Source organism: Peromyscus eremicus, chromosome 1 (assembly GCF_949786415.1).
Source record: "Peromyscus eremicus chromosome 1, PerEre_H2_v1, whole genome shotgun sequence".
Classification (NCBI taxonomy): domain Eukaryota; kingdom Metazoa; phylum Chordata; class Mammalia; order Rodentia; family Cricetidae; genus Peromyscus; species Peromyscus eremicus.
In genome coordinates, this window is record NC_081416.1 from 187,729,977 (window position 1) to 187,753,578 (window position 23,602).

The 23,602-nt window shown below is 38.9% G+C and overlaps 1 protein-coding gene across 1 annotated transcript; it reads left to right on the forward strand.

Annotated features, from left to right (window-relative positions):
- Window positions 1–560: 560 nt before the first annotated feature.
- LOC131903524 (zinc finger protein 664-like) lies at window positions 561–14,492 on the forward strand (the record flags this gene model as incomplete). The annotated part of the gene is made up of 3 exons (XM_059254139.1): window positions 561–656; window positions 12,119–12,245; window positions 13,276–14,492. Coding segments are annotated over exons 1-3 (1,440 nt in total), but the record flags the coding sequence as incomplete, so codon positions are not given.
- Between the last annotated feature and the right edge of the window lie 9,110 nt (window positions 14,493–23,602).

The following is a 23,602-nucleotide window of genomic DNA, read 5'->3' on the forward strand; positions in this document are numbered from 1 at the left end:
AGTTTGTCTTCTGTGACTCATAATAAGCTGAATTGACTCACCCCAACACACAGACACACACACAGACACACACACACAGACACACACACACACACACACACACACACACACACACACACACACACACACACACACACTAACCCCACCCATTCCTGGTGGGTGCAGAGACTCTTGTTGTGCCAAAAGTAGAAAGTAAGTAAGGTATGTGGTTCCTGGCCAAAAAATGTCAGTTACACCTTCCATCTATGGTTCCAGAAACAATGAGGATGCAGAAAAGGAGGAAAGGGAGTAAGAAGGGAATGAGGAGGAAGGGCTAAGACATGCCATTCTCTACACTCCACACAGCTGTTGTAATCAGTAACCAACAGCACCTGTACTGACCTGCATTGACCTCACACTAGACCACAGACGAGGAAAGGGAAAGGCTCACAGAGCCCACTCTTTACCTTTCAAATGTTGGCTATAGATAGAGTGTAGGAGAAGAATCTCTGCCTTTAGCTGTAGTCCTCTGCTGAGCCAACCAGACTCCAACACAGAGCTCCAAACCCACAGTCTCACAGATGGCCCTGGATAATCTCGGGGGATCCCAAGAAAAATTAATAGAGATGGACACTCTAGAGAAATTGGTTGGAATTGTGGACCATGATAGCAGACAGGTAGGAGGTGAGAGTGGGCAGTGTTTGATGTGTGCATGCTCAAACAAACTAAGAGTGTGTGTATATGTACACATTTGTATGTGTGCATAAGACAGGTATTATTTTTAAAAAATCCTGGTTTTTTAATCAGGGTTTCTCTGTGTAACACTGGCAGTCATGAAACTTCAGGCTGAAGTAAATTCCCAGAGATCTGCTTACCTCTGTCTTGGGTGTGTTGCGATGAATGGTGTGCACCACCCTGCCCTTCTCAGAAATTTATCATAAATGACCAAAACAGTCTGTACATTCCTTTTCATTGTATAATTATCTAGTTTTTTTGTTTTGGTTTGGTTTTGGATTTTTGAGACTGGTTTTGTCTGAGTAATAGTCCTGGCTGTACTAGAATTCCCTTAATGAAAAAGGATGATATGGAACTCACTGAGAGTGACCTACCTATACTCTGGCATGCTGGGATTAAAGGAGTGTGCCACCACATCTTGCACATTATCTGGTTTAATATCATGTAAAACTAAGAGTCAAGGGAAACTCCTCTTTTGTGAGTCAAGAAGATTTTGGTTTTTTGTTTGTTTTTGGTTGCTTATTTTGTTTTGCTTTGAACAAGGGTTTTATGTTATAGTCTTGTCTGTCATGGAATATGAACACTAGGCTATCTTTGAACTCACAGAGGTATGTCTGCCTCCGGTGTGCTGGTGTTAAAAGAGAAACAGAGCTGGGTGGTATTGACTCACACCTTTAATCCCAGCACTAGGGAGTTAGAGACAGGAATATAAGGCAAGTGGACTCAGGATCTTGGCCTATTCAGTCTTACAATATATGGAGACAGGTTCCCTCCAGCACTTGGTTTGATATTTCATAGAGGTAAGAATTCTCTGGTGGCTGGCTGTTCTCCTTTTTCTAATATTTCAGTTTTCTCCCTCAATATCTGTCTAGGGGTTTTTAAAATAATGCTAATTAGGATCCCAATTCAGGTTACCACCAATGTATGCTTGTCACTACTTCTTTCTTAGGGCTACTGTTTGAGGATGACAGTTGATGTGGTTCATAGGCATCACAGGACTTTTGTTTGGTTCACTGCTTTGGAAGCTTGCATGGTCCTTCTGAAACCATGAAAGCTATTGCTCATGGGAGCAAATTACATGATTTTGAGACAATGTCTCTGTGTCTTTCCACTTTCCTAATCTCACTGTGTAAATGTCACTGGCCTTAAACTCAGAGTTGCCTAGCCCAAGCCTCCTGAGTGCTGGGTTAAAAGGCTTGCATGACCTTGCTGAACTAAGCATAACTTTTTGTTATTATTGTTTTTGTTATTTGCTCTGTAGCCTTTGCTGACCTGGAATTCACTCTGTAGACCAGGCTGGTCTTGAAATCACAGAGATGTGTCTGTCTTTGCCTCCTGAGTGCTGAGATTAAAGCTGTTTGCTACCACCACCTGTCCTGTTATCATGTCTTGACAATTATACAAGGTAACTGCACAGCCAAAATGATAGGAATGAGTGATCAATTGGATCTCTTTTTACCTGACCTTAAAGACTTTCGTTACACAAATTGGAAACTCTAATTGAAATAGATGAATATAACACACCAAATTTAAACAACATGAAATAATAAGTAAATAGATATGTAATCAGAACATCAGTAGCAATGTGACTGAAGCAGGTATAAAATGCCACCTCTAAAACTACCCCTTGAACAGATTGACAGGATTCCATCAGAACTCCAGAGAAAAACTAACATCAAAGTTACTAGAAATATTTCTTTTTTTTTTCTTTTCTTTTTTTTTTTTTTTTTTTTTTTTTGGTTTTTCAAGACAGAGTTTCTCTGTGTAGCTTTGTGCCTTTCCTGGAACTCACTTTGTAGACCAGGCTGGCCTTGAACTCACAGAGATCTGCCTGCCTCGGCCTCCCGAGTGCTGGGATTAATGGCATGCATCACCACCACCCAGCTTGAAATACTTTTTAACAGTGGCACACACCTTTAATACCAGCGCACCGGAGGCAGACATACCTCTGTGAGTTCAAAGATAGCCTAGTGTTCATATTCCATGACAGACAAGACTATAACATAAAACCCTTCTTCAAAACAAAACAAAATAAGCAACCAAAAATAAACAAACAAACAAAATCTTGACTCACAAAAGAGGAGACTCCCCTTGACTCTTAGTTTTACATGATATTAAACCAGATAATGTGCAGGGTGTGGTGGCACACTCCTTTAATCCCAGCATGCCAGAGCAGAGGTAGGTCAATCTCAGTGAGTTCCAGATCATCCTTTTCTATAAAGGGAATTCTAGTACAGCCAGGACTATTACTCAGACAAACCCAGTCTCAAAAAACCAAAACCAAAACAAAACAAGAATACCAGATAATTATACAATGAAAAGGAATGTACAGACTGTTTTGGTCATTTATGATAAATTTCTGAGAAGGGCAGGGTGGTGCACACCATTCATTGCAACACACCCAAGACAGAGGTAAGCAGATCTCTGGGAATTTACTTCAGCCTGAAGTTTCATGACTGCCAGTGTTACACAGAGAAACCCTGATTCAAAAACCAGGATTTTTTAAAAATAATACCTGTTTTATGCTCACATACAAATGTGTACATATACACACTCTCTGTGTGTGTCTGAGCATGCACACATCAAACACTCTCACCTCCTACCTGTTTGCTATCATGGTCCACAATTCCAACCAATTTCTCTAGAGTGTTCATCTCTATTAATTTTGCTTGGAATCCCCTGAGATTATCCAGGGCCATCTGTGAGACTGTGGGTTTGGAGCTCTGTGTTGGAGTCTGGTTGGCTCAGCAGAGGACTACAGCTAAAGGCAGAGATTCTTCTCCTACACTCTATCTATAGCCAACATTTGAAAGGTAAAGAGTGGGCTCTGTGAGCCTTTTCCTTTCCTAGAATTGATTGTGGTCTAGTGTGAGGTCCATGCAGGTCAGTACAGTTACTGTTGGTTACTGATTACAACAGCTGTGTGGAGTCTAGAGAATGGCATGTCTTAGCCCTTCCTCCTCATTCCCTTCTTACTCCCTTTCCTCCTTTTCTGCATCCTCATTGTTTCTGGAACCATAGATGGAAGGTGTAACTGACATTTTTAGGCCAGGAACCACATACCTTACTTACTTTCTACTTTTGGCACAGCAAGAGTCTCTGCACCCACCAGGGATGGGTGGTGTTAGTGTGTGTGTGTGTGTGTGTGTGTGTGTGTGTGTGTGTGTGTGTGTGTGTGTGTGTGTTGGGGTGAGTCAATTCAGCTTATTATGAGTCACAGAAGGCAAACTTGTTCCTGAGTTAGTAAAATGACAAGACCACCATCTAGTGGTGAGTGCAGTACAGTGCTAGGTTTATTTAACTTCTGGATTTGTTTAATTGAGTAGTCTCTATATCAACTTCCAGAATGGTTAGATTTTTGATCATGGCATTATCATTCACTCAGATTTCTTTTATATTGTTGGTGGGTTAGATTATTGGTAACATTTATGTGGTGATGTGTTGTGTACCCTAATAAAATTTGCCTGAAGATCAGAGGACAGAACAAGCTACTAGATTAGACATAGAGGTCACATAGTGGTGGCACACACCGTAGTCCTAGGAGTCGTGAGGCAGAGATCCATGTGGATCTCTGTGAGTTCAAAGCCACCCTGGACTACATTAGATTGACTCAGCGTAGGAGAGAAAACAGAGCCAGGCAGTGGTGGCACACACCTTTAATCCCAGTACTGGGAAGCACACACCCTTTAATCCCAGGAAGTGATGGCTGGGCAGAGAAAGGTATATAAGGCTTGAGGAGACAGGAACTAAAGGCATTTGGGCTGAGACCTTTGCAGCTGAGGAAATTCATTCAGCTTGAGGCCTCTTGGCTGAGTTCTTTCAGGCTGAGGAGTTGGTGAGGTAAGAGGTCATGGCTGGGGCTTGCTCTGCTTCTCTGATCTTTCAGCCATTATCCCAATATTTTGTTTCAGGTTTTTTATTATAAGACCATTTTAAGACTCTTACAACATACTTTTCTTTCTTCTGTGTGAGAATTGGTGATTTGCTGTCTTGCCCATGGATGATTACTTCCAAGTTCTCTTGTATTTATGTAGTCACCACATAGAATTATTATTTCCTGTATTTACTTGGATAATTCTTCTGATAGCCCTGTATAAATTTTGCCTCTAGTTATTGTCAGCAAAGCTGCTTTAGTGAAATCAGTTGTGTTATCTCAAGGCTATCTTCAAATGCACTTATGTCTCTATCACCTTTAAGATAAATTTTTTTCTTGATGCAAAAATAGAGTTGACATTGATTTTCTCTTCAAGATTGAAATATCATTCCACTCTCTTCTGGATTTGGGATCATTGTCTGGTCATAGTTTCTTGCTTGGATTTTTCCTGTGGTTTGACATTGTTTTCTAACAGCTTTCTGTGGTAGTAGTTTGTGTATGCTCTTATAAATAAAGCTTGCTTGAAGATCAGAGGGCAAACAAAGCCAGCCACTAGTTAGTCATAGAGTCTAGGCAGTGGTGGCACACACCTTTAATCCCAGTACTCGGGAGGCAGAGGCAGACAGATCTCTGAAAAGTCAGTGTCACCCTAGGCTACAAAAGACTGATCCAGTTTAAAAGAGAAACAGAGCCAGGCAGTGGTGGCACACTCCTTTAATCTCAGCTCTTGGGATTTCATGTCTTTGTTCCCAGTGCTGGGGAGGCACACACACCTTTAAACCCTGTGCTAAGGAGTTTGGGATAAGAAGTCATAAGGCTGGGCAGAGAAAGGAATATAAGGTGGAAGGAGACAGGAGCTCAGCACTCTTTCAGTTGGAGAATCTCACAGGTTTAAGAACACGCAGCTGGCTGTGTTGCTTCTCTGATCTTTCAGCTTTCCCCCTGATATCAGACTTCGGGTTTTTATTAATAAGACCAACTATAATTTGTGCTACAGCTTTCAGTATTAATTTTTTCTTTTTCTTTTTGACCCCTTATATGAAAGGTCAGCAAGTCATCTATTCCTTGTTCCTGAAAGAGAACATCAGAGAAAAGAAACAGAAAGAAATGGCTGATTCTCCAGTAAGGGTTTTCCCGGTCAGTGGTCATGCCTACTTTTCAAGAAATGTTATATGTTCAGATATTGCAAACCTTTAATTTTCTGCTACTGACAATATTTTAAATTTTATTATGACAATTGTTGCAAATAAACAATGCACACACACACACACACACACACACACACTGTAATTAACTGGACGCAATTATTGTACAAGTACTGTACAAATATTGCAATTTTATTGAGCTAGAGTATTTGTTGGGAACATAAGCTCTGGAGTCTTTCAAACAGGGCTTTATATGTTTGTTATTGAATATATTTTTATCAACTTATCCATCTGAGAAACAAAAATTACTTTGGAAGAATAACAGATAGAAAATTACTTAGTTTATATACTTTTTCACAACTGCTATTCATTATCTGCATTCAGTCCTACCTCAACCTTGTTATTTAACTTTTCTTGATCTCTTTTCTCCATGTTCTGCTAAGTACCTGTGCATTTTGTTTCTCATACACACATGTTATTGGCCAGTTTCTGCATATTAGAAAAAATGTGATTTCTTCTTTCTGGCACTGTGTGACCTAACTTAATATTACACATTCGATGTCTAACCATTTTCCTACAATTTTCTCTTCAGCTGAATGATATTCCATTATGCATGTGTACAGTCTTCATATAATTTGGTTAATTCTAATATTTTGCCATGCTGAAGACAGTAGCCATGAATGTGGAGTGTAAACATCTCTATAGTGAGGTGTAGTGTTTTCAAATTATGTTTCCAGGAGTGACATTGCTGGGTCATACATTAGTTCTATCTTCATTTTTTTAATAATCTTGAAACTCATTACCACACTGAGTGTATAATTTTCACACACCCCAACCACAGTGAATAAGGCTTCCTTTCTCTTCTCACCTTGCCTAACATTTGTTTTCTGGTTAGTTGATGACAGCCATTCTCAGCCTGGGATGAGGTGATATTTCAAAACACTTTTAATTTGGGATTCCATGATGGCATTTTTTAAGGGATCCTGAACACTTTAGAAATATTTATTGGCCATTTGTGTATTTGTCTTTAAAAAATGTCTATTCAGCTCTTTTGTGCATCTATAAATGGCAGCATAATTTCCTTGGTATTTAATTTCTGTAATTCTTGGTAAATTCTAGGTATGAGCCCCTATCAACAATGTCACTGGCACAGATTCTCTTCCATCACTTGGGTGTCTGTGTGCTGTGCTGATGGTTTCCAAACAGAAACTTTTTCTATTCATGTAGTCCCATTGTTTCACTTCCTGTGTTGTTGTTGTTCTTCCTAATCAATAGGCCTTGCCTATCCCAATATCCTGATGGATCTTCTCTATGTTTTCCAGTTGTCTATGTGTTTCTGATTTGATATAAGATTTTTTATCCAATTTTAATGGACTTTTGTACAAATGAAAGATAAACATCTAATTGCATTCTTCTGCTGTGTTCAGGTTTACCAACACCATTTGTTAAAAAGACAACATTTTTGTCCTGTATCTTTTTGCCCCCTTTGTCAAATATTAAGTGCCTTAGCTTTTTAATTTTTCTTTTTGTTCTGGAGCCCCTATCAAAATCTCTTATCATTGTCTTTTTTTAAATGACTGTAACATGCTGTATTTATGACTACAGGTATGCAATATAATTTCATAAATCCACAATTACAAGATTTTTGTCTGTTCTACTTTCCCAGATTATTTTCCCCCAAGAATAAGTATCTCACATGAAATTATGACTAGTAACATTGAAAAAATTTCCATTTTAACACATGAACAAAAAATACATTGATTTGATGTATAATTGTTGTAGAATAAGGACTATATCTTTATATATTGGTGAGTGAGGAATCCTGTGTCCTGCAGGCTTTATTTGTGGGAACTGTTCCATTTCCTTGAATCAAGGTTGTAAAGAGCTCATATTGAAACACATGAGAGTTTTCACAACATCTTAGCACTATGTACATTTAAGAGACAAAGCTTGGGGTTTTTTTTTTTTTTGGTTTTTCGAGACAGGGTTTCTCTGTGTAGCTTTGCGCCTTTTCCTGGAACTCACTTGGTAGCCCAGGCTAGCCTCGAACTCACAGAGATCCGCCTGGCTCTGCCTCCCGAGTGCTGGGATTAAAGGCGTGCGCCACCACTGCCGAGCTTAAAGCTTGGTTTTTTAATGCTAAGTAATTCCTGGTTCCTAATACTAAAAATTTAAGGAAACTAGACAGTGCAGAACATGGCTTCCATAAGTGGCTTGATCCTACCATGAATATAATGTTCTTGAGTGTAGATTCAGATTGTAGTTGACTTGTTAAGAATGCAATTGCTGTGAAGAGACACTAAGACCATGGCACCTCTTATAAAAGAAAGCATTTAATTGAGGAGGCAGCTTATAGTTTCAGGGTTCATTCCATTATCATCATGGCAGCATAGAGGCAGACAACATGGAGTAGTAGCTGAGCATCCTACATCTCCAGGCAACAGAAAGTTAACTGAGTGTCAGACTGAGTGAAACTTAAACAAATGAGATCTCCAATCTCACCCCCACAGTGACACACTTCCTTCAACAAGGCCATACCTACTCCAACAAAGCCACACCTCCTAATAGTGCCACTCCCAGTGGTGGCTAATTACATTCAAACTACCACAGTGGTCTACTTATTTTTCTTCAGTGTTGAATATCATGGTAATGATGATGACTCCTCATGTTTGTTGACAACTGCTATCTGTTTGTCTCAGGAGAATTGCTACTCACATCACACACTTGGTTAAAATGATCTGTTGTAACATTCTAAGCTAGGGAGATTAGTGTTTTGGTTTTCTGTTATGTTTTGTGTTTTGAAACAAGTTGTCTCTGTATAGCCCTATCTCTTCTAGATGTGGCACTGTAGGCCAAACTGGCCTCAAACTGACAGAGGTCCACATATCTTCTTCTCCAAGTGCTGGGATTAAAGGCATGTAACACCATACCTGGCTTGAGATCAGCATTTTTATTTCTTTTTTATTACCTAAACAGGATCCCACTGTGCAGCCATTATGTCTGGGACTCATTAGGTAGCATTACATAGAATGCATCAGAAATAATGTCTTGAGGACACTGACTGATTGATGTACACAATCCATCACATTTGATGCAGAAAGAACATTCCTCAGGATTGCTTTCCTCTAGTCAGTGCCTGTGAGAGTCATGACTCTACTCCCCAACCCTGAACCTGCTAAGTTTTACAGCAGAAATTTGGAGAATGAGCTCTGACTGCCAGGTTTGCATATATTCTTGTCTCCTGACTCAGACAGAATATGTCACCACTAGGCAGTTTGACAGAAATAAAGTGAGAACCATAAACACTGCTAACCTACAATCTGTTAGACAGTACAGGATAACTACTAAAAAGGTATACATTAAAAACTACAAATTTCAGGCACAACAATTCTCATATTTTCTCCTGAACTGATCTTCTGAGCATTATTGCATTTGAAAAGCACTGAAAAGTGGTGGTATTTCTCATACAGTGTAAACAAATATCCTGTAACAAGAGTTCCCTCAATTTTTGTAACTATTCAGAAATGAAGTGTTCTTCAAAATTTCTGAAATTATTGATTTGCCTAAGTTGGCATATTCATAATATATTAGGAAAATTTTTGATTATATCAAATATGGTTGATGCAGATTTTTCTACCTGCTTGGTAGTGGATCAAAATGCTTATAAAATAATCCTATATATTACCTGTTTTTGCATGTCAATGTTAAAATTGACAGCATGCAATGTTATTACACTCATTGTTACTGTGGAAAAAAGGAAACTTCTTTGCTTATCTAATCAACCATGAATTCTATCTTTCATATGTACCACTTTGCTCGTTGATGGAATGGCATTGGACCTAGAATTTAAACATAAAAACTGAGCATGTTAAAATATAACAATGTAAGTCTAGGGAATGCATAAAATTGAATGATTGACAGTTTCTTTTTCTTTTTTTTATTTCCTAAAATTTATTTTATTTTATTTTTTATTAAGAGATTTTTTTTATTTGATTTACATATCAACCACAGATTCCCCTGTCCTCCCTCCTTTCACCCCACAGCCTTCCCTCCCCAACCCAGCCTCCATTTCCACTTCCTCCAGTGCAAGTTCTTCCCTGGGGAGTCAGCAGAACCTGATATGTTCAGTTGAGGCAGGACCAATCCCCTCCTTCCTACACCAAGGCTGAGCAAAGTGTCTCAGCATAGGCACTAGGTTCCAAAAAGCCGGCTCATGCACTAAAAACAGGTACTGGTCTCACTGCCTGGGGACCCCCTAAACAGTTTAAGATAAACAACCATCTCACTTATCCAGAAGGTCTAGTGCAGTTCTATGGGGGCTCCTCAGCTATTTGTTCACAGTTCATGTGTTTCCACTAGTTTGGCTAGTTGTCTCCGTACTTTTTCCAAACATAGTCTCAATGTCTCTTGCTCATATGATCCCTCCTCTCTCTCACTGATTGGGCTCCTGGATCTCCACCTGGGGCTTGGCCATGGATTTCTGCATCTGCTTTCATCAATCACTGGATGAGAGTTTTATGATGACAGTTAAGAGTGTTTGGCCATCTGATCACCAGAGTAGGTCAACTCAGGCACCCTCTCGACCATTGCCCATATTTTATAGTGGAGTCATTTTTGTGGATTTCTGGGGACCTTTCTAGCACTCTCTTTCTTCCTATTCCCATGAGGTCTTCATTTATCATGTCATCCCTTTGCTTGTTCTCCCAATCCATTCCTGATCCAGCTAAGACTTCCTGCTCCCCTAAACTGTCTTTCCCCCGTCATTTGCCCTCCATTACCCCTCCTCACCCACAGTTTCCTCATGTACATCTCATCCATTTCTCCTTTGCTGGGAGATCCCTGTGTCTTTCCTAGGGTTCACTTTACTAGCTAGCCTCTCTCGAGGTTTGAATTGCACTCTGGTTATCCTTTGCTTTACATCTAGTATCTACTTATGAGTGAGTACATACCATGTTTGTCTTTCTGAGTCTGGGTTACCTCACTCAGGATGAATTTTTCTAGTTCCATTCAATTGCGTGCAAACCTCATGATGTTATTGTTTTTCTCTGCTGAATATACATTTTATATTGTACCACACTTTCTATATCCATTCTGCAGTAGAAGGGCATCTAGGTTGTTTCCAGGTTCTGGCTATTACAAATAATGCTGCTATAAACATAGTTGAGCATGTGTCCTACTGGAATGATTGAAAATTCCTTGGGTGTATGCCCAAGAGTGGTATAGCTGGGTCTTGAGTGAGATTGATTCCTAATTTTCTGAGAAAGTGCCATACTGATTTCCAAAGTGGCTGTAAGAGTTTGCATTCCAACCAACAGTGTAGGAGTGTTCCCCTTGCTCCAAATGCTCTTCAACATAATCTGTCTTCAGTGTTTTTGATCTTAGCCATTCTGACACATGTAAGATGGTATCTTGAGTCCATTTGATTTACATTTCCCTGATGACTAAGGGTTTTGAACAATTCCTTAAATGTCTTTCAGCCATTTGAGCTTCTTCTGTTAATTATTCTCTGTTTAGCTCTATAGCCCATTTTTTAATTGGACTGTTAGGTATTTTGATGTGTAGGTTCTTGAGTTCTTTCTATGTTCTGGATATCAGCCCTCTGTCAGATGTGGGATTGGTGAAGATCTTTTCCAATTCTGTAGGATCTTGTTTTGTCTTACGGATTGTGTCCTTTGCCCTGCAAAAGCTTCTCAGTTTCAGGTAGTCCCATTTATTAATTGTCACTCTCATTGTCTGTGCTACTGGTGTTACATTGAGTAAGTGATCTACAGTGCCAATGCGTTCAAGAGTACTTCCTACTTTCTCTCTATCAAGGTCAGAGTAACTGGATTTCTGTTGAGGTCTTTGATCCACTTGGACTTAAGCTTGGTGCACAGTGACAGATATGAATTTATTTGCAATCTTCTACATGTTGACATCCAGTTAAGCCAGCACCATTTGTTGAAGATGCTTTCTATTTTCCTTTGTACAGTTTTGGCCTCTTTGTCAAAAATTAGGTGTTCATACATATGCTGTTTGATGTTGAGAGACATGTTCTTACTATGATCTACAGGTACAGCAATTAAAACATATTTCCTCATCATGAATTTTCATTATCAGACATGTACACTGTGATCATGTTGGACATAAACTCAGCATCCATAAAAGATAAACATCCATGTCCAGAACTTAAATGTGTGTTGTTTTGTTTACATTGTATGTGAGCCTACTGTGTCATCCTGTTTCCACAGAGTTAGAAAATCTATCATATGATGTGACTATATCGAAACCATCTTATTGTGTAATTGTCTTCATCGTCTACATCCCTCCTTTCCTCAAGTCTACTTTTATCCAGGAAAACATTCTGTCTGGTAGCACGTGGTCTAACAAAATTTTTTTGTTTCAGGGTCCATTGACATTCCAGGATGTGACAGTGGACTTCTCCCAAGAGGAGTGGGAATGCCTGGACACTGCTCAGAGGGCTTTGTACATTGATGTGATGCTGGAGAATTACAGCAACCTGGTTTCTGTGGGTGAGGACATTTTGCTTCAAAGTAATCCTTTTTATATACTGGCTTTATAGGTTGTAAACTCTCTCTTAAGCTTTATTAGACAGAACAGAAGACTAGGGAAAGTTTGATAGTAGAGAACAACTGTTCCATGGTATTTAATATTTTTCTTTCCATTTTCCATGTTAGAAGTGTCATGAACCCTTAATTTGGTTCTACAATGCATTCAGAAATTTAGTATCATATAATATTTATACCCATGTTTTAAGCTGCAATTACATCACTGTACCTCACATAGATTTAATTGTGAGAAAAGCTCAAGATGTGCAAATTGAGAAGTACTCCACAAATAAAGATTCTGATGGGAAAGAGCCGTTGGAATATTTCCTAGATTCCTCTAGTTTGTTTTTATTTCATGTACTAAGCAAAGTACTGTTAGACTTCTGTATTCCTTCTAGAAAATAGAGCATGGTTCATGGGCTACCTCACAAGACATGGTTGATGAAAAGTAGACCTGGACACCTGTCCAGAGCAAATGAGATTGCCCAGGAATGTGGAGAACAGAGAGTATACACAATTATGGTGGGTTAGGGAATTAGCAGGACAACTTGAAGGCTTCAAGTGAAAGAGAAAGCAAGAGGTGAAAATGATTTTGTGATATCCAATTCCACTTGAAAAGACTGCTGATCATTAACATACTGTAGTTTTTTGGCCCCAGGATGCATCCTGCCTGTTGTAACCGTTAGATGTAACTGAGGTTTTCCTTGTCCCACAGTCCCACAGCCATGAGCTGTCACAAAGCTAATTACTGATTCCAAGGTTTCCTGATCCATCTTGTGCCATTAGACATTTTTGATAAAGACCAGTCATTTATTAGTAATCACAGGCCCTTGAAGGCTGTTGTGCTGTTTTTGTGAGAATACATTGAAATACAGTGAAAGAAAAGTGTCTAAGTGGTTGCTGGTTAACTTATGATAAGAGAAAACTGATGTCGACCATCATTTATCAAAAGTTTAATAGCAGCCCTACTAATCTGAGATGTACTCATTTTCAGGGAACTATTGCAAATATGATCCTGTCCATCACCATGTGAAGACTGAAAAGGAGTCTTGTAAGTGTAATGAGCTTGGTAAAATGGTTCATGACCCCTCCACATGTGCTTGTTATAAAACAAGTGAAACTACTGAAAACTCCAATAACCACAAGTGCAGTAATCACAGGGATAAATTCATTGAGTCTTCCAACCCACATAGACATGAAAGCATGCGCGCTGGAGAAGAACCTTGCAAATCTAAAGACTGTGAAAAATTCTTAAATTTGAGTTCCAACCTTACTCAACATCTGAGACTCTACACTGAAAAGAAAGAGCACAGACAGAGAGAATATTACGATTATTTCAGCTCTACACACAGTCTTTTGCAACAAACAATCCAAATTGGTGAGAAACCACACCAGTGTGGGATGTGTGGGAAATGCTTCAGTAATGCCTCAAGCCTCACTGTACATCAGAAAAGTCATACTGGAGAGAAATCTTACAAATGTATGGAATGTGACAAATCCTTTACCTGGGACTCATGTCTTAGAAGACATCAGAGAGTTCATACTGGAGAGAGACCTTACAGATGTAAGGAATGTGACAAATCCTTTTCCCGTTGCTCAAATCTTAGAAGGCATCAGAGAATTCACACTGGGGAGAAACCTTACAAATGTATGGAATGTGACAAGTCCTTTAACCAAAATTCACAACTTAAAATACATCAAAGAGTTCATACTAGAGAGAGATCTTACATATGTAAGGAATGTGGCATATCTTTATCTACACATTCAATTCTTATAAGGCATCAGAAACTACATACTGGAGAGAAACCTTACAAATGTAGGGAATGTGACAAATCTTTTACTAACAGTTCAAATCTTAAACAGCACCAGAAAATTCATACTGGAGAGAAACCTTACAAATGTGGAGAATGTGACATGTCCTTTATCCAGAATTCAAATTTTAAAAGACATCAGAGAATACATACAGGTGAGAGACCTTATGGTTGTCAGAATTGTGATAAATACTTTACCAGTTCTGAAGATCTTAGAAGACATCAGAGGGTCCACACTGGGGAGAGACCTTACAAATGTATGGAATGTGATATGTCTTTTATCCAGTACTCAAATCTTAAAAGACACCAGAGGGTTCATACCAGAGAAAGGCCTTACAGATGTAAGGAATGTGGCAAATGTTTATCTACTTGTTCAAGTCTTAGAGAACATCAGAAACTACATACTAGAGAGAAACTTTTACAAATGTAGGAAATGTGACAAATCTTTTACTACATGCTCATTTCTTAGACAACATCAGAAACTTCATACTGGAGTGAAACTTAAAAATGCCTGGAATGTGACAAATTATTACCTACATGTCAAATCTTAGAACACATCAGAGAGTACACACTGGAGAGAGATTTTACAGGTGTAAGGAATGTTATAATCTTTCACTAGTTGGTCATATCTTAGAGCACATGAGGAAATTCATACTGGAGAGAAACTTCACAAATGCAAAGACTATAGCATATCCTACATCCACGTTTCAATACTAGAAGACATCAGACAGTTCATACAGGACAGAAAAATACCATTGTGAACCATGTGACATGGTATTTCTCTGTTGTTCTCTACTTAAAAGGCACAAGTATACATAATAGAAACATGAAGATAAGAAACTTATGACAGGGCTTATTGAAGTTTTAAATGTTATAAAATATCAGAGTTTATATTCAAATAAAATTCTACAATAGTAACTGTGTGCATTGTTCTTTGTGTGTATGGTTACTTTTGCCTACAAAATTTTCTGTGCACTCCATGTTTGTCTGATGCCTGTGTAGGCCTGTAGAGGGCATCAGATTCCCGGATGCTGTAGATAAAAATAGTTGTGAGTTATTGTGTGTTGAAAATTGAATCCTGGTCCTCTGGAAGAACAAACAGTGCTCTTACCCACTAAACCATATCTCAACCATCAAAGAATTGCTGTAATAAAAACCTTTTTCTTGCCCTATATGTAAAAATTGAAAATAATTCAAGCTTTCAATGCCAACACTTAGGAAGCAGTAGCAAGAATATTTCTGCAAGTCTGAGGCCATCCTGGTCAACATAGTCAATTCTAGGACTGCCAAGAATACAAAGACCCAGTCTCAGTAATAACAATTACAATAATAATAATAATAAAATAATAATACAAGCCGGGCGGTGGTGGCGCATGCCTTTAATCCCAGCACTCAGGAGGCAGAGCCAGGCGGATCTCTGTGAGTTCGAGGCCAGCCTGGGCTACCAAGTGAGTTCCAGGAAAGGCGCAAAGCTACATGGAGAAACCCTGTCTCAAAAAAAAAGGGAAAAAAATAATAATAATACAAAGTATAGAACATAAGAAATATGACTATGGCTGTACATCACAAAACTCATACTTCTGAGAAACGACATAAATGTGTCCCATAGTATACCATATATAATCCATATTTCTTGTTGTACATTAAAAATTACAGTCACCAAATGCATTCAATTTGACAAGTCCTTTAACTAGTGCTAAAACTGATGACATCACAGCAAACTCAACCCAATTATAAAAATGCTCCGATAAAGTCTCATGATTTGTTCACTTTCAAAATCTTCATACTAGAGCTAAACCTTAACGTAGAAAGAAGGTGATAACCTGTAAAGAGAGAAGCTGTCAATGTTGGTGCAGCCCTTTCTGACTGAAATGTTGAAAGTCATAAAGTCTGCATAGCTGCTTGATCCAGATTCAGTAGAGCTGAGCCACAGGATGGCCACCGTGCCATATTAGGCTTTGATCTTCATGTGTGGCATGCTTGGGGGGTGGGGGGGAATTCATATTTGAGCAACTTTGGGATATTACTTTGATGGGAATTTTCTTAGGAATCATTTATGACTTCCTGCAGAAGATTCCCCAGGAAAGACTTGAGCATAACACCCCTCTTCCTTTAGGGAGATATCATCATCAACTTGAAGGTCTTCCTTATGTCTTGGGGATTGTGATGCACATAAAGAAGGCAGAGATCTCATATTGAGACTCTGAGATATTCTTGAAACATCTGCCCCTGTAATTACTCAGGAATATGAAAGTCAGAGAAAAACATGAACAAACATGATGAACGTACCTAGATTTTTCCTGCCTGGCCCATGGTCAGGATAAATCTCTCACAGCCAGTACCCCGGCCGCTCAGACACAACCAAGTAAACACACAGAGACTTATATTACTTACAAACTGTATATCCATGGCAGGCTTCTTGTTATCTAGTTCTTATATCTTAAATTAACCCATTTCTATTAATCTTTAAGTTGCTACATAGCTTGTAGCTTACCGGTATCTTAACATGTTGCTTCTAATCATAGCGGGTGGCAGCATCTTTCTGACTCAGCCTTCCACTTCCCAGAATCCTCTTCTCTCTTTGTCCCACCTATACTTCCTGCCTGGCTTCTGGTCAATCATTGTTTTATTTATTAACTAATCAGAGCAACACAGTTAACATACAGAACATCCCACTGCAGATGATAATATTATCATTGTAAAGATGGCAATTCCATGAAGTTCAGCCTAGGAGTAATTACTGTGTATCAATTTTCTCTGAGATTAAACACTTCAATCTTGTAGAATAATCCTTAAACACAGGATATCTAAATTTACAAAAATGAATGTGATAGCCCAAGGCAGTAGTTCTCAATCTTCCTATGTTGTGACAATTTGAAAATATTCCTCTACTAGTAGTTTCCCTCAACTGTAAAATTATTTTGTTATACTATTTAACTGTAATTTTGCTACTGATATAAATCATAATGCAAATATCTGATATGCAGGGTATCTGATATATGATCCCAAAGGGGTCCTGACACAAGAGTTGACTGCCATTTTTTCAGGGAAGGTGAAATACCGCAATATGCAGAGAATCTCCAGAAACTCATAGACAACTTAATAGCTCCAGGAAGTCACAGAAACTGGAAAGATTCATCAGTGCCCTCCTTCCTCAAGCATATATAATCAGTAATGACTAATGAATCTGTCAGGCACAGAAGATGCTCAGACAAGGCATGGAGCAGATACTATGCAAGTTGCCTGGACCAGACAAGAGAAGACAAGCTGCCTGGAAGAGGCAGTGAGTGGCTTGAAAGACACTTCCAACCTACCTTAAACTGCCTGCAAGCTGTGCAGTGGTTCCCCAAGTTTCTTGCTTCATTAGGCTTCTCGCTAACAGCTGTCTCTGAGTCCTTTGTGATTTTATAACTAACTTCTCACCACCAGTTGGAAGGTCACCCCAATAAAACTCATGGGTCTACATAGCATTAGAAATGACTAAGTGCTTTAGAGTACTGTGTGCTCTTTCAGAAGACTCACTTTGTAGTTCCAACACCCTCACATGGGCACTCAACCTGTATCCTTAATTCCTGGATGTCCAATGTCCTCTTCTCTCCTCTTCTAGCACTAGGATCACACATGGTACACAGACATACATGCAGGAAAAAGCATCCCCCAAAGAGAAAACAAACAGAACCTCATTGGTTCTCCAAGATAAACATTGTTGGTTCCCATCTTTGGTTTTCTTTGGTTTCTTATTTGCCATTAGTAGATGTTTCTTAGTGTTTCCACAGGAATAGTGTGACACATCAGTGCTGTAATTAGGTAGCAGAGTAGTTTTCTTTCTTTCATTTACTCATTGATTAGAGAACACTACACTGATTTAAAAGTTATTTCTCTAATTCTCACTCCCACAGCAGTGTTTGATCTCCTCTCCCCACATTATGTCAACATTAGTTATCATTTCTATTCCTCATGACTGTCATTGTTGCTAGGGCATCATGGAGGCTTAAAGGAATCCTAATCTGCTTTCCCTGATAGATATGCATCTCGTTTATTTGTTTTGGTTTAGTCTGGGTTTGTAATTGTTTGTTAATTTGTTTTATTTTACTTTTACAATTTTTACATATAATTTTGAATTTTTTACATAATTATAACTTTTCTCCTCTCTACAAATTCTCCCATATACCTCTATGCTTGTACTTAAATTCATGGCATCTTTTTCATTAATTTTTATTGTATGCATACATGTCTATTTGTATACATATATAATCATAACTAATTTGGTGAGTCTATATTATGTTACTTGTACATGTGTTTTCAACATTGACCATTTGGTATTGAATAACCAGTTTGTGTGCTCTTCCTAGGGGAGACTATTTCTCCTGCTCCCAGAACCCCCCACCTGCCTGTAGGTTGGTGGGTTGAGGCATTGTGGGCTTTTACCCATCCACTTTGTCATATCCATTGTTCTTGTCTTTGTCCAGCTCACATTTGAGATGCTATGTTGGTGAGATTTTATAGACAAAGCTTCTGGCATTGCTAGGTGAGATGGTTGTTCTTGGTTGTTAACTTGACTACGTCTAGAATGAACTAGAATCCAGAAATGGAGGGTATACCTGAGAGACATTATTTTTGTTTATTTTTAAGTGACTGAATCCACTTCTAGTTGGAACCTTCTGATAGGTAGACAAATGTCATAAGCCACGTCTTGAGGCTGAAGGACACACTCATTTGATCAGGGTAGAGAGAGTAGAATATGTACCTTTAATCTGGGCTACATCCTCTGCTGAAATCATATAAAAGGATATGGAAATAGGAATCATTTTGCTATCTGCCTGTTTGTTGGCTAATTTTCTAGCTAGTGTATCCATTCCTTCTCTCGCATTGGAACCTACTTCTTTGGGCTTGCAACATATACTCAACACCAGCTGACACAGCGATCCTTTGGGATTAAGCAATTATTGGGTTTTTGAACTTTCTCTTACAGCTAGCCAATGTTGGATTAACTGGAAAGCAGCCTGTAAGTTATTACACTAAATCCCAACACACACACATACACATTGATTCTGTAATTTCTGTTACATTAGAGAACTTTGTCTCATACACCAGGAGAAACAATTTCACAACAAACTCCCTGGTCTTCTAAGTCTTACAATTTTTATATCCTCCACTTCATGAATGAAGCTTGAGTTTTAGATGCAGGAGTGTTTTAAAGAAGTATCCAGTTCTCCTGGCTCCACAACTCTGCATTTTTATTACTTGTGGATTTTTGTAGTGTTCTCTGTTGAAAAGAGAATGTTCTTTGATGATGTGAATACTAACTTACCTGCGGGTACAAAGAAAATGTTTAGTTATTTCTTAGAGATTATGAGAGTTCAGTAAAGTTGTAGTTGTTTCTTTTCCACCAAGATTCATGTCTTTGGCCAGGCAGTGGCACATGCCTTTACTCTTAATATTAGAGAGACAGAGGCAGGCGGATCTCTGTGAATTCGAGGCCAGCCTGGTAACAGAGACCAAGGATAGGCTCCAAGTTTCACAGAGAAACCCTGTCTCAAAAAAAAAAAAAAAAAGATTCATGTCTGCATCAGCACCAGTCCTGTTACCATGTCTGGAAAATTACCCAAGGTAACTGCACAGCCTACTTGATTGAAATGAGTTATCAACTGGATCCCTTGTTTACTTCCATTAAAGATGTTTATGACACTAAATTTGAAACACTTATTGACATAGATGAATTTCTGGCCTAGTGGTGGTGCATACCTTTAATCCCAGAATTCAGGAGGCAGAGCCAGGCAGATCTTGTGAGTTCAAGGCCAGCCTGTTTTACAGAGGAAGATCCAGGACAGACACCAAAACTACACAGAGAAACCCTGTCTCAAAAAAACTACGGAAAAAAAAAGAACAAATAGGTGAATTTCCAGATGAAGATAACATACCAAATTTCAACAACACGAAAGAAATATGTACACAGAACATCAGAACCAATGTGACTTAAGCTGGTATAAAATGCCACCTTGAAAACAACCACCTGACCAGATTGACTGGATTCTATCAGAACTCCAGAGAAAAACTATCTAGTCTTCAACTCCATCAAAGACCACAGAAGGACATAGTATTACCTTAGTAAACAGGAAATTCATTGCAAGAAACATCCAAAATTCAGGAAATGACAGAGACAGCTGCCTGCCTGGACAGTGATTTAAGATCCTCTGTAATGTTGAGGTGTCCATCTTCAGTCAACAGGCCTAGAGTTTGTAGTTGCTTCTTCATGTGTCCTGTAGAATATTTGGGAGTCTTCTCTGCAAAGCAGGAACCTAAAGAACCATTTTGCACAATTTTGGCAAATTCAGTAGTCATTTTCATATGGGTCTTGTATGTCCAGTTTATACAACATACGGTCATCAGTCCAGGCAAGAGCAGTCCCTTACCCCAATGACAATTTTTGCCAAGAAGAAGATAAACTCAACATAGAGAGTCTTTGATGCCCATCTTTCTTTTAGAAGTAAATTGGTGCTGCCAGGAGAAGATATGTCTCACCGTCCAGAAAGGTTAATTTTTTAACATGCTGTTTTTTTACTCTTTTTTTTTTTAAGATTTATTTATTTATTATGTATACAGTGTTCTGTCTGCACATATCCCTGCAGGCCAGAAGAGGGCACCAGATTTCACTACAGATGGTTGTGAGCCACCATGTGGTTGCTGGGAATTGAACTCAGGACCTTTGGAAGAGCAAGCAGTGCTCTTAACCTCTGAGCCATCTCTCCAGCCCCAGAAAGGTTAATTTTTTAAAGCATTTTAAAAGCCATATTCTGTAGGTCTTTGAAGTGTTTGAAGTTTACATGCCTAATTTAATTATATCTATGTATACCTAAAAAACTTAACTAACATGACTAAAGTTTGACTTTCATAGAAGACTAATTATGAGTCTGTATTTCTTAATTATCCATTACAATTTCAAATGAGCTGCACAAACATACCTTAGACAAGAGTAGAAATATACATAAAGTATAACAAAATTAACTTTAAATTTGTATCAATAAACTAAAATCTATAACAATGTAAAATATTTTAAACAAGTTATTGCTCTTTAAAAGCAGATTCAATAATCTACTCTTTCATGCTATCATATCTATCTATATCCTACATTTTTATATCAGCTGGTTCTGAATTAAAGCTTATTCCAGGGTGTGGTGAGATTGTGTTCCCCAATATATCATGCACCCTAATAAATTTATCTGGGGTCAGAGAACAGAACAGCCACTAGACAGAAATAGAGGCCAGAAAATGTTGACACCCCACCTTTAATCCTAGCCTTGTGGAGGCATGGGTCTCTGTGAGTTCAAAGCCACACTGGAAATAGCCAGGCATGGGGACTCACGCCTTTAATCCCAAGAAGTGATGGCAGAAAGCAGAAAGGTATATAAGGCATGAAAAATTCGGTGGTTAAGCTTTTAGGCTTTTAGCAACAGTTCAGCTGAAATCCTTATGGATGAGGACTCAAAGGCTTCCAGTCTGAGGAAACAGGATCAGCTGAGGAACCGGCAAGGTGAGGAGGCTGTGGTTTGTTCTGCTTCTCTGATCTTCCAGCATTGACCCCAGTACCAGGCTCCAGGATTGTTTTTATTAATAAAACCTTCTAACAATTCGTGCAACACCAGGGGAATCAGGAAACATGGTGACCTCCAGTTAAAGTAGGGGCTTATGGAGGCCAGGTGATTAATGGAGCTTTGGCTGATGTCTCACTCACTGTAGGTCCAGTAGGTCCCCAGATTCATCCTGTGGTTATTGCCCTAACTACTTTGGCATGTCCATTGTTCTTGGATTTGTCCAGCCCACATTGGGGAGGTCATGTTGGTGAGATTTTTATAAACATAGGTTCTGATATTGCTAGGTGTGATGGTAATTCTTGGTTATCAAGTTTACTACATCTGAAATGAACTAGAATCCAGAAATGGAGGGCATACCTGAGAGACATCTTTGCTTATTTGGACATGAATGAATCCACTTTTAGTCTGGAATTTCAGACAGGAAGACAAATGTCCTTAATCCACATCTTGAGGTTGAAGTACCAACACGTTTGAATAGGATAGAGATGGAAGGCCACATCTTCTACTGGTAGACATGGAAAGAGGCATCATTTTGCTCACTGCCCATTTGTTGGCTCATTTTTTTGTGCTAGCACATCCATTGTTTCACTGGCATTGGAGCCTACTTCTTTGGGATTCCATCATATCCTGAAAAAGAGCCAAGACAATCAGCGATGTGGACTAAGCAATTGCTAGATTTTTGGATTTCTGTTATAACTAGCCTTTGGTGGATTAGCTGGATAGCAGCTTGTAAGTCAATACAATAAATTCTCATTATATATAAACAAATATAAATAAATATTCATTCCATAACTTCAGTTACACTAGAGAACCCTGACTAATACACTAGTAGACACAATCTCACAACAAACCTCCAGGTCTCCTCTTTTAATCATTGTAGCTCCTCTTCAGGAGTGTTTTACACATGCATCCAGTGGGCCTGGGCTCCACAATTATGCATTTTAATCAATTGTCGATTTTTGAAGTGATATCTGTTGAAAGGAGAAGTTTCCCTTATGAGGAGTGAAAGCTAAGATTGTCTGTGGTTACAAAAAAAAATGTTTAGTTATTTGTTAGGGATTATGATGGTTTACTACAATGGTAATTGTTTGTTGTCCTCTGTGATTCATGTCTTCACCTGCACCAGTAGTGTAGCCAGATTTTCATTACCTGTCATTCTTCTCTTTTGTGAAGCCGTCTCAAGTTCAATGAGAGAGGTCTGGGTTGTTGTTGTATGATACTTTGTTTGTGTTCAGACAAATAAATGTTGCCTGCAGATCAGAGTGTAGAGCTAGCCAGTAGTTAACCACAGAGGCCTGGCAGTTGTGGCATACACTTTTAATCTTGGTTTGGAGGAAGAGAAGCAGGAAGATCTGGATTTCAAGGCAACCTTGGGCTACCCGAGATTGAATCAGTCTAAAAGAGAAACAGAGCTGGGTGGTGGTGGTTCACACCTTTAATCCCAGCACTAGGGAGGTAAAGACAGGAATATAAAGCAGGTGGAGAAAGGATTTTGGCCCATTCAGTCTTAGATTATATAGAGACAGGTTCCCTCCACCATTTCATTTGAGATTTCATAGAGTTAAGAATTCTCTGGTGGCTGGCTGCTCTCCTTTTCTGATATTTCAGTTTTCTCCCTCAATATCTGACTATGGGTTTTTTTAAATAATGCTAATTAGGATCGAAATTCAGGTTACCACCAAGATATGCTTGCCACTATGACATTCTTAGGGCTATTGTTCCAGGATGACAGTTGATGTGGTTCATAGGCATCATAGAACTGTTGTTTGGCTCACTGCTTTGGAAGCTTGTATGGTCCTTCTGAAACCATGAAAGCTATTGCTCATGGAGCAATTTACATTATTTTGAGACAATGTCTCTGTGTCTTTCCTCTTTTCTAATGTCACTGTGTAGATGTCACTGACCTTGAACTCAATTC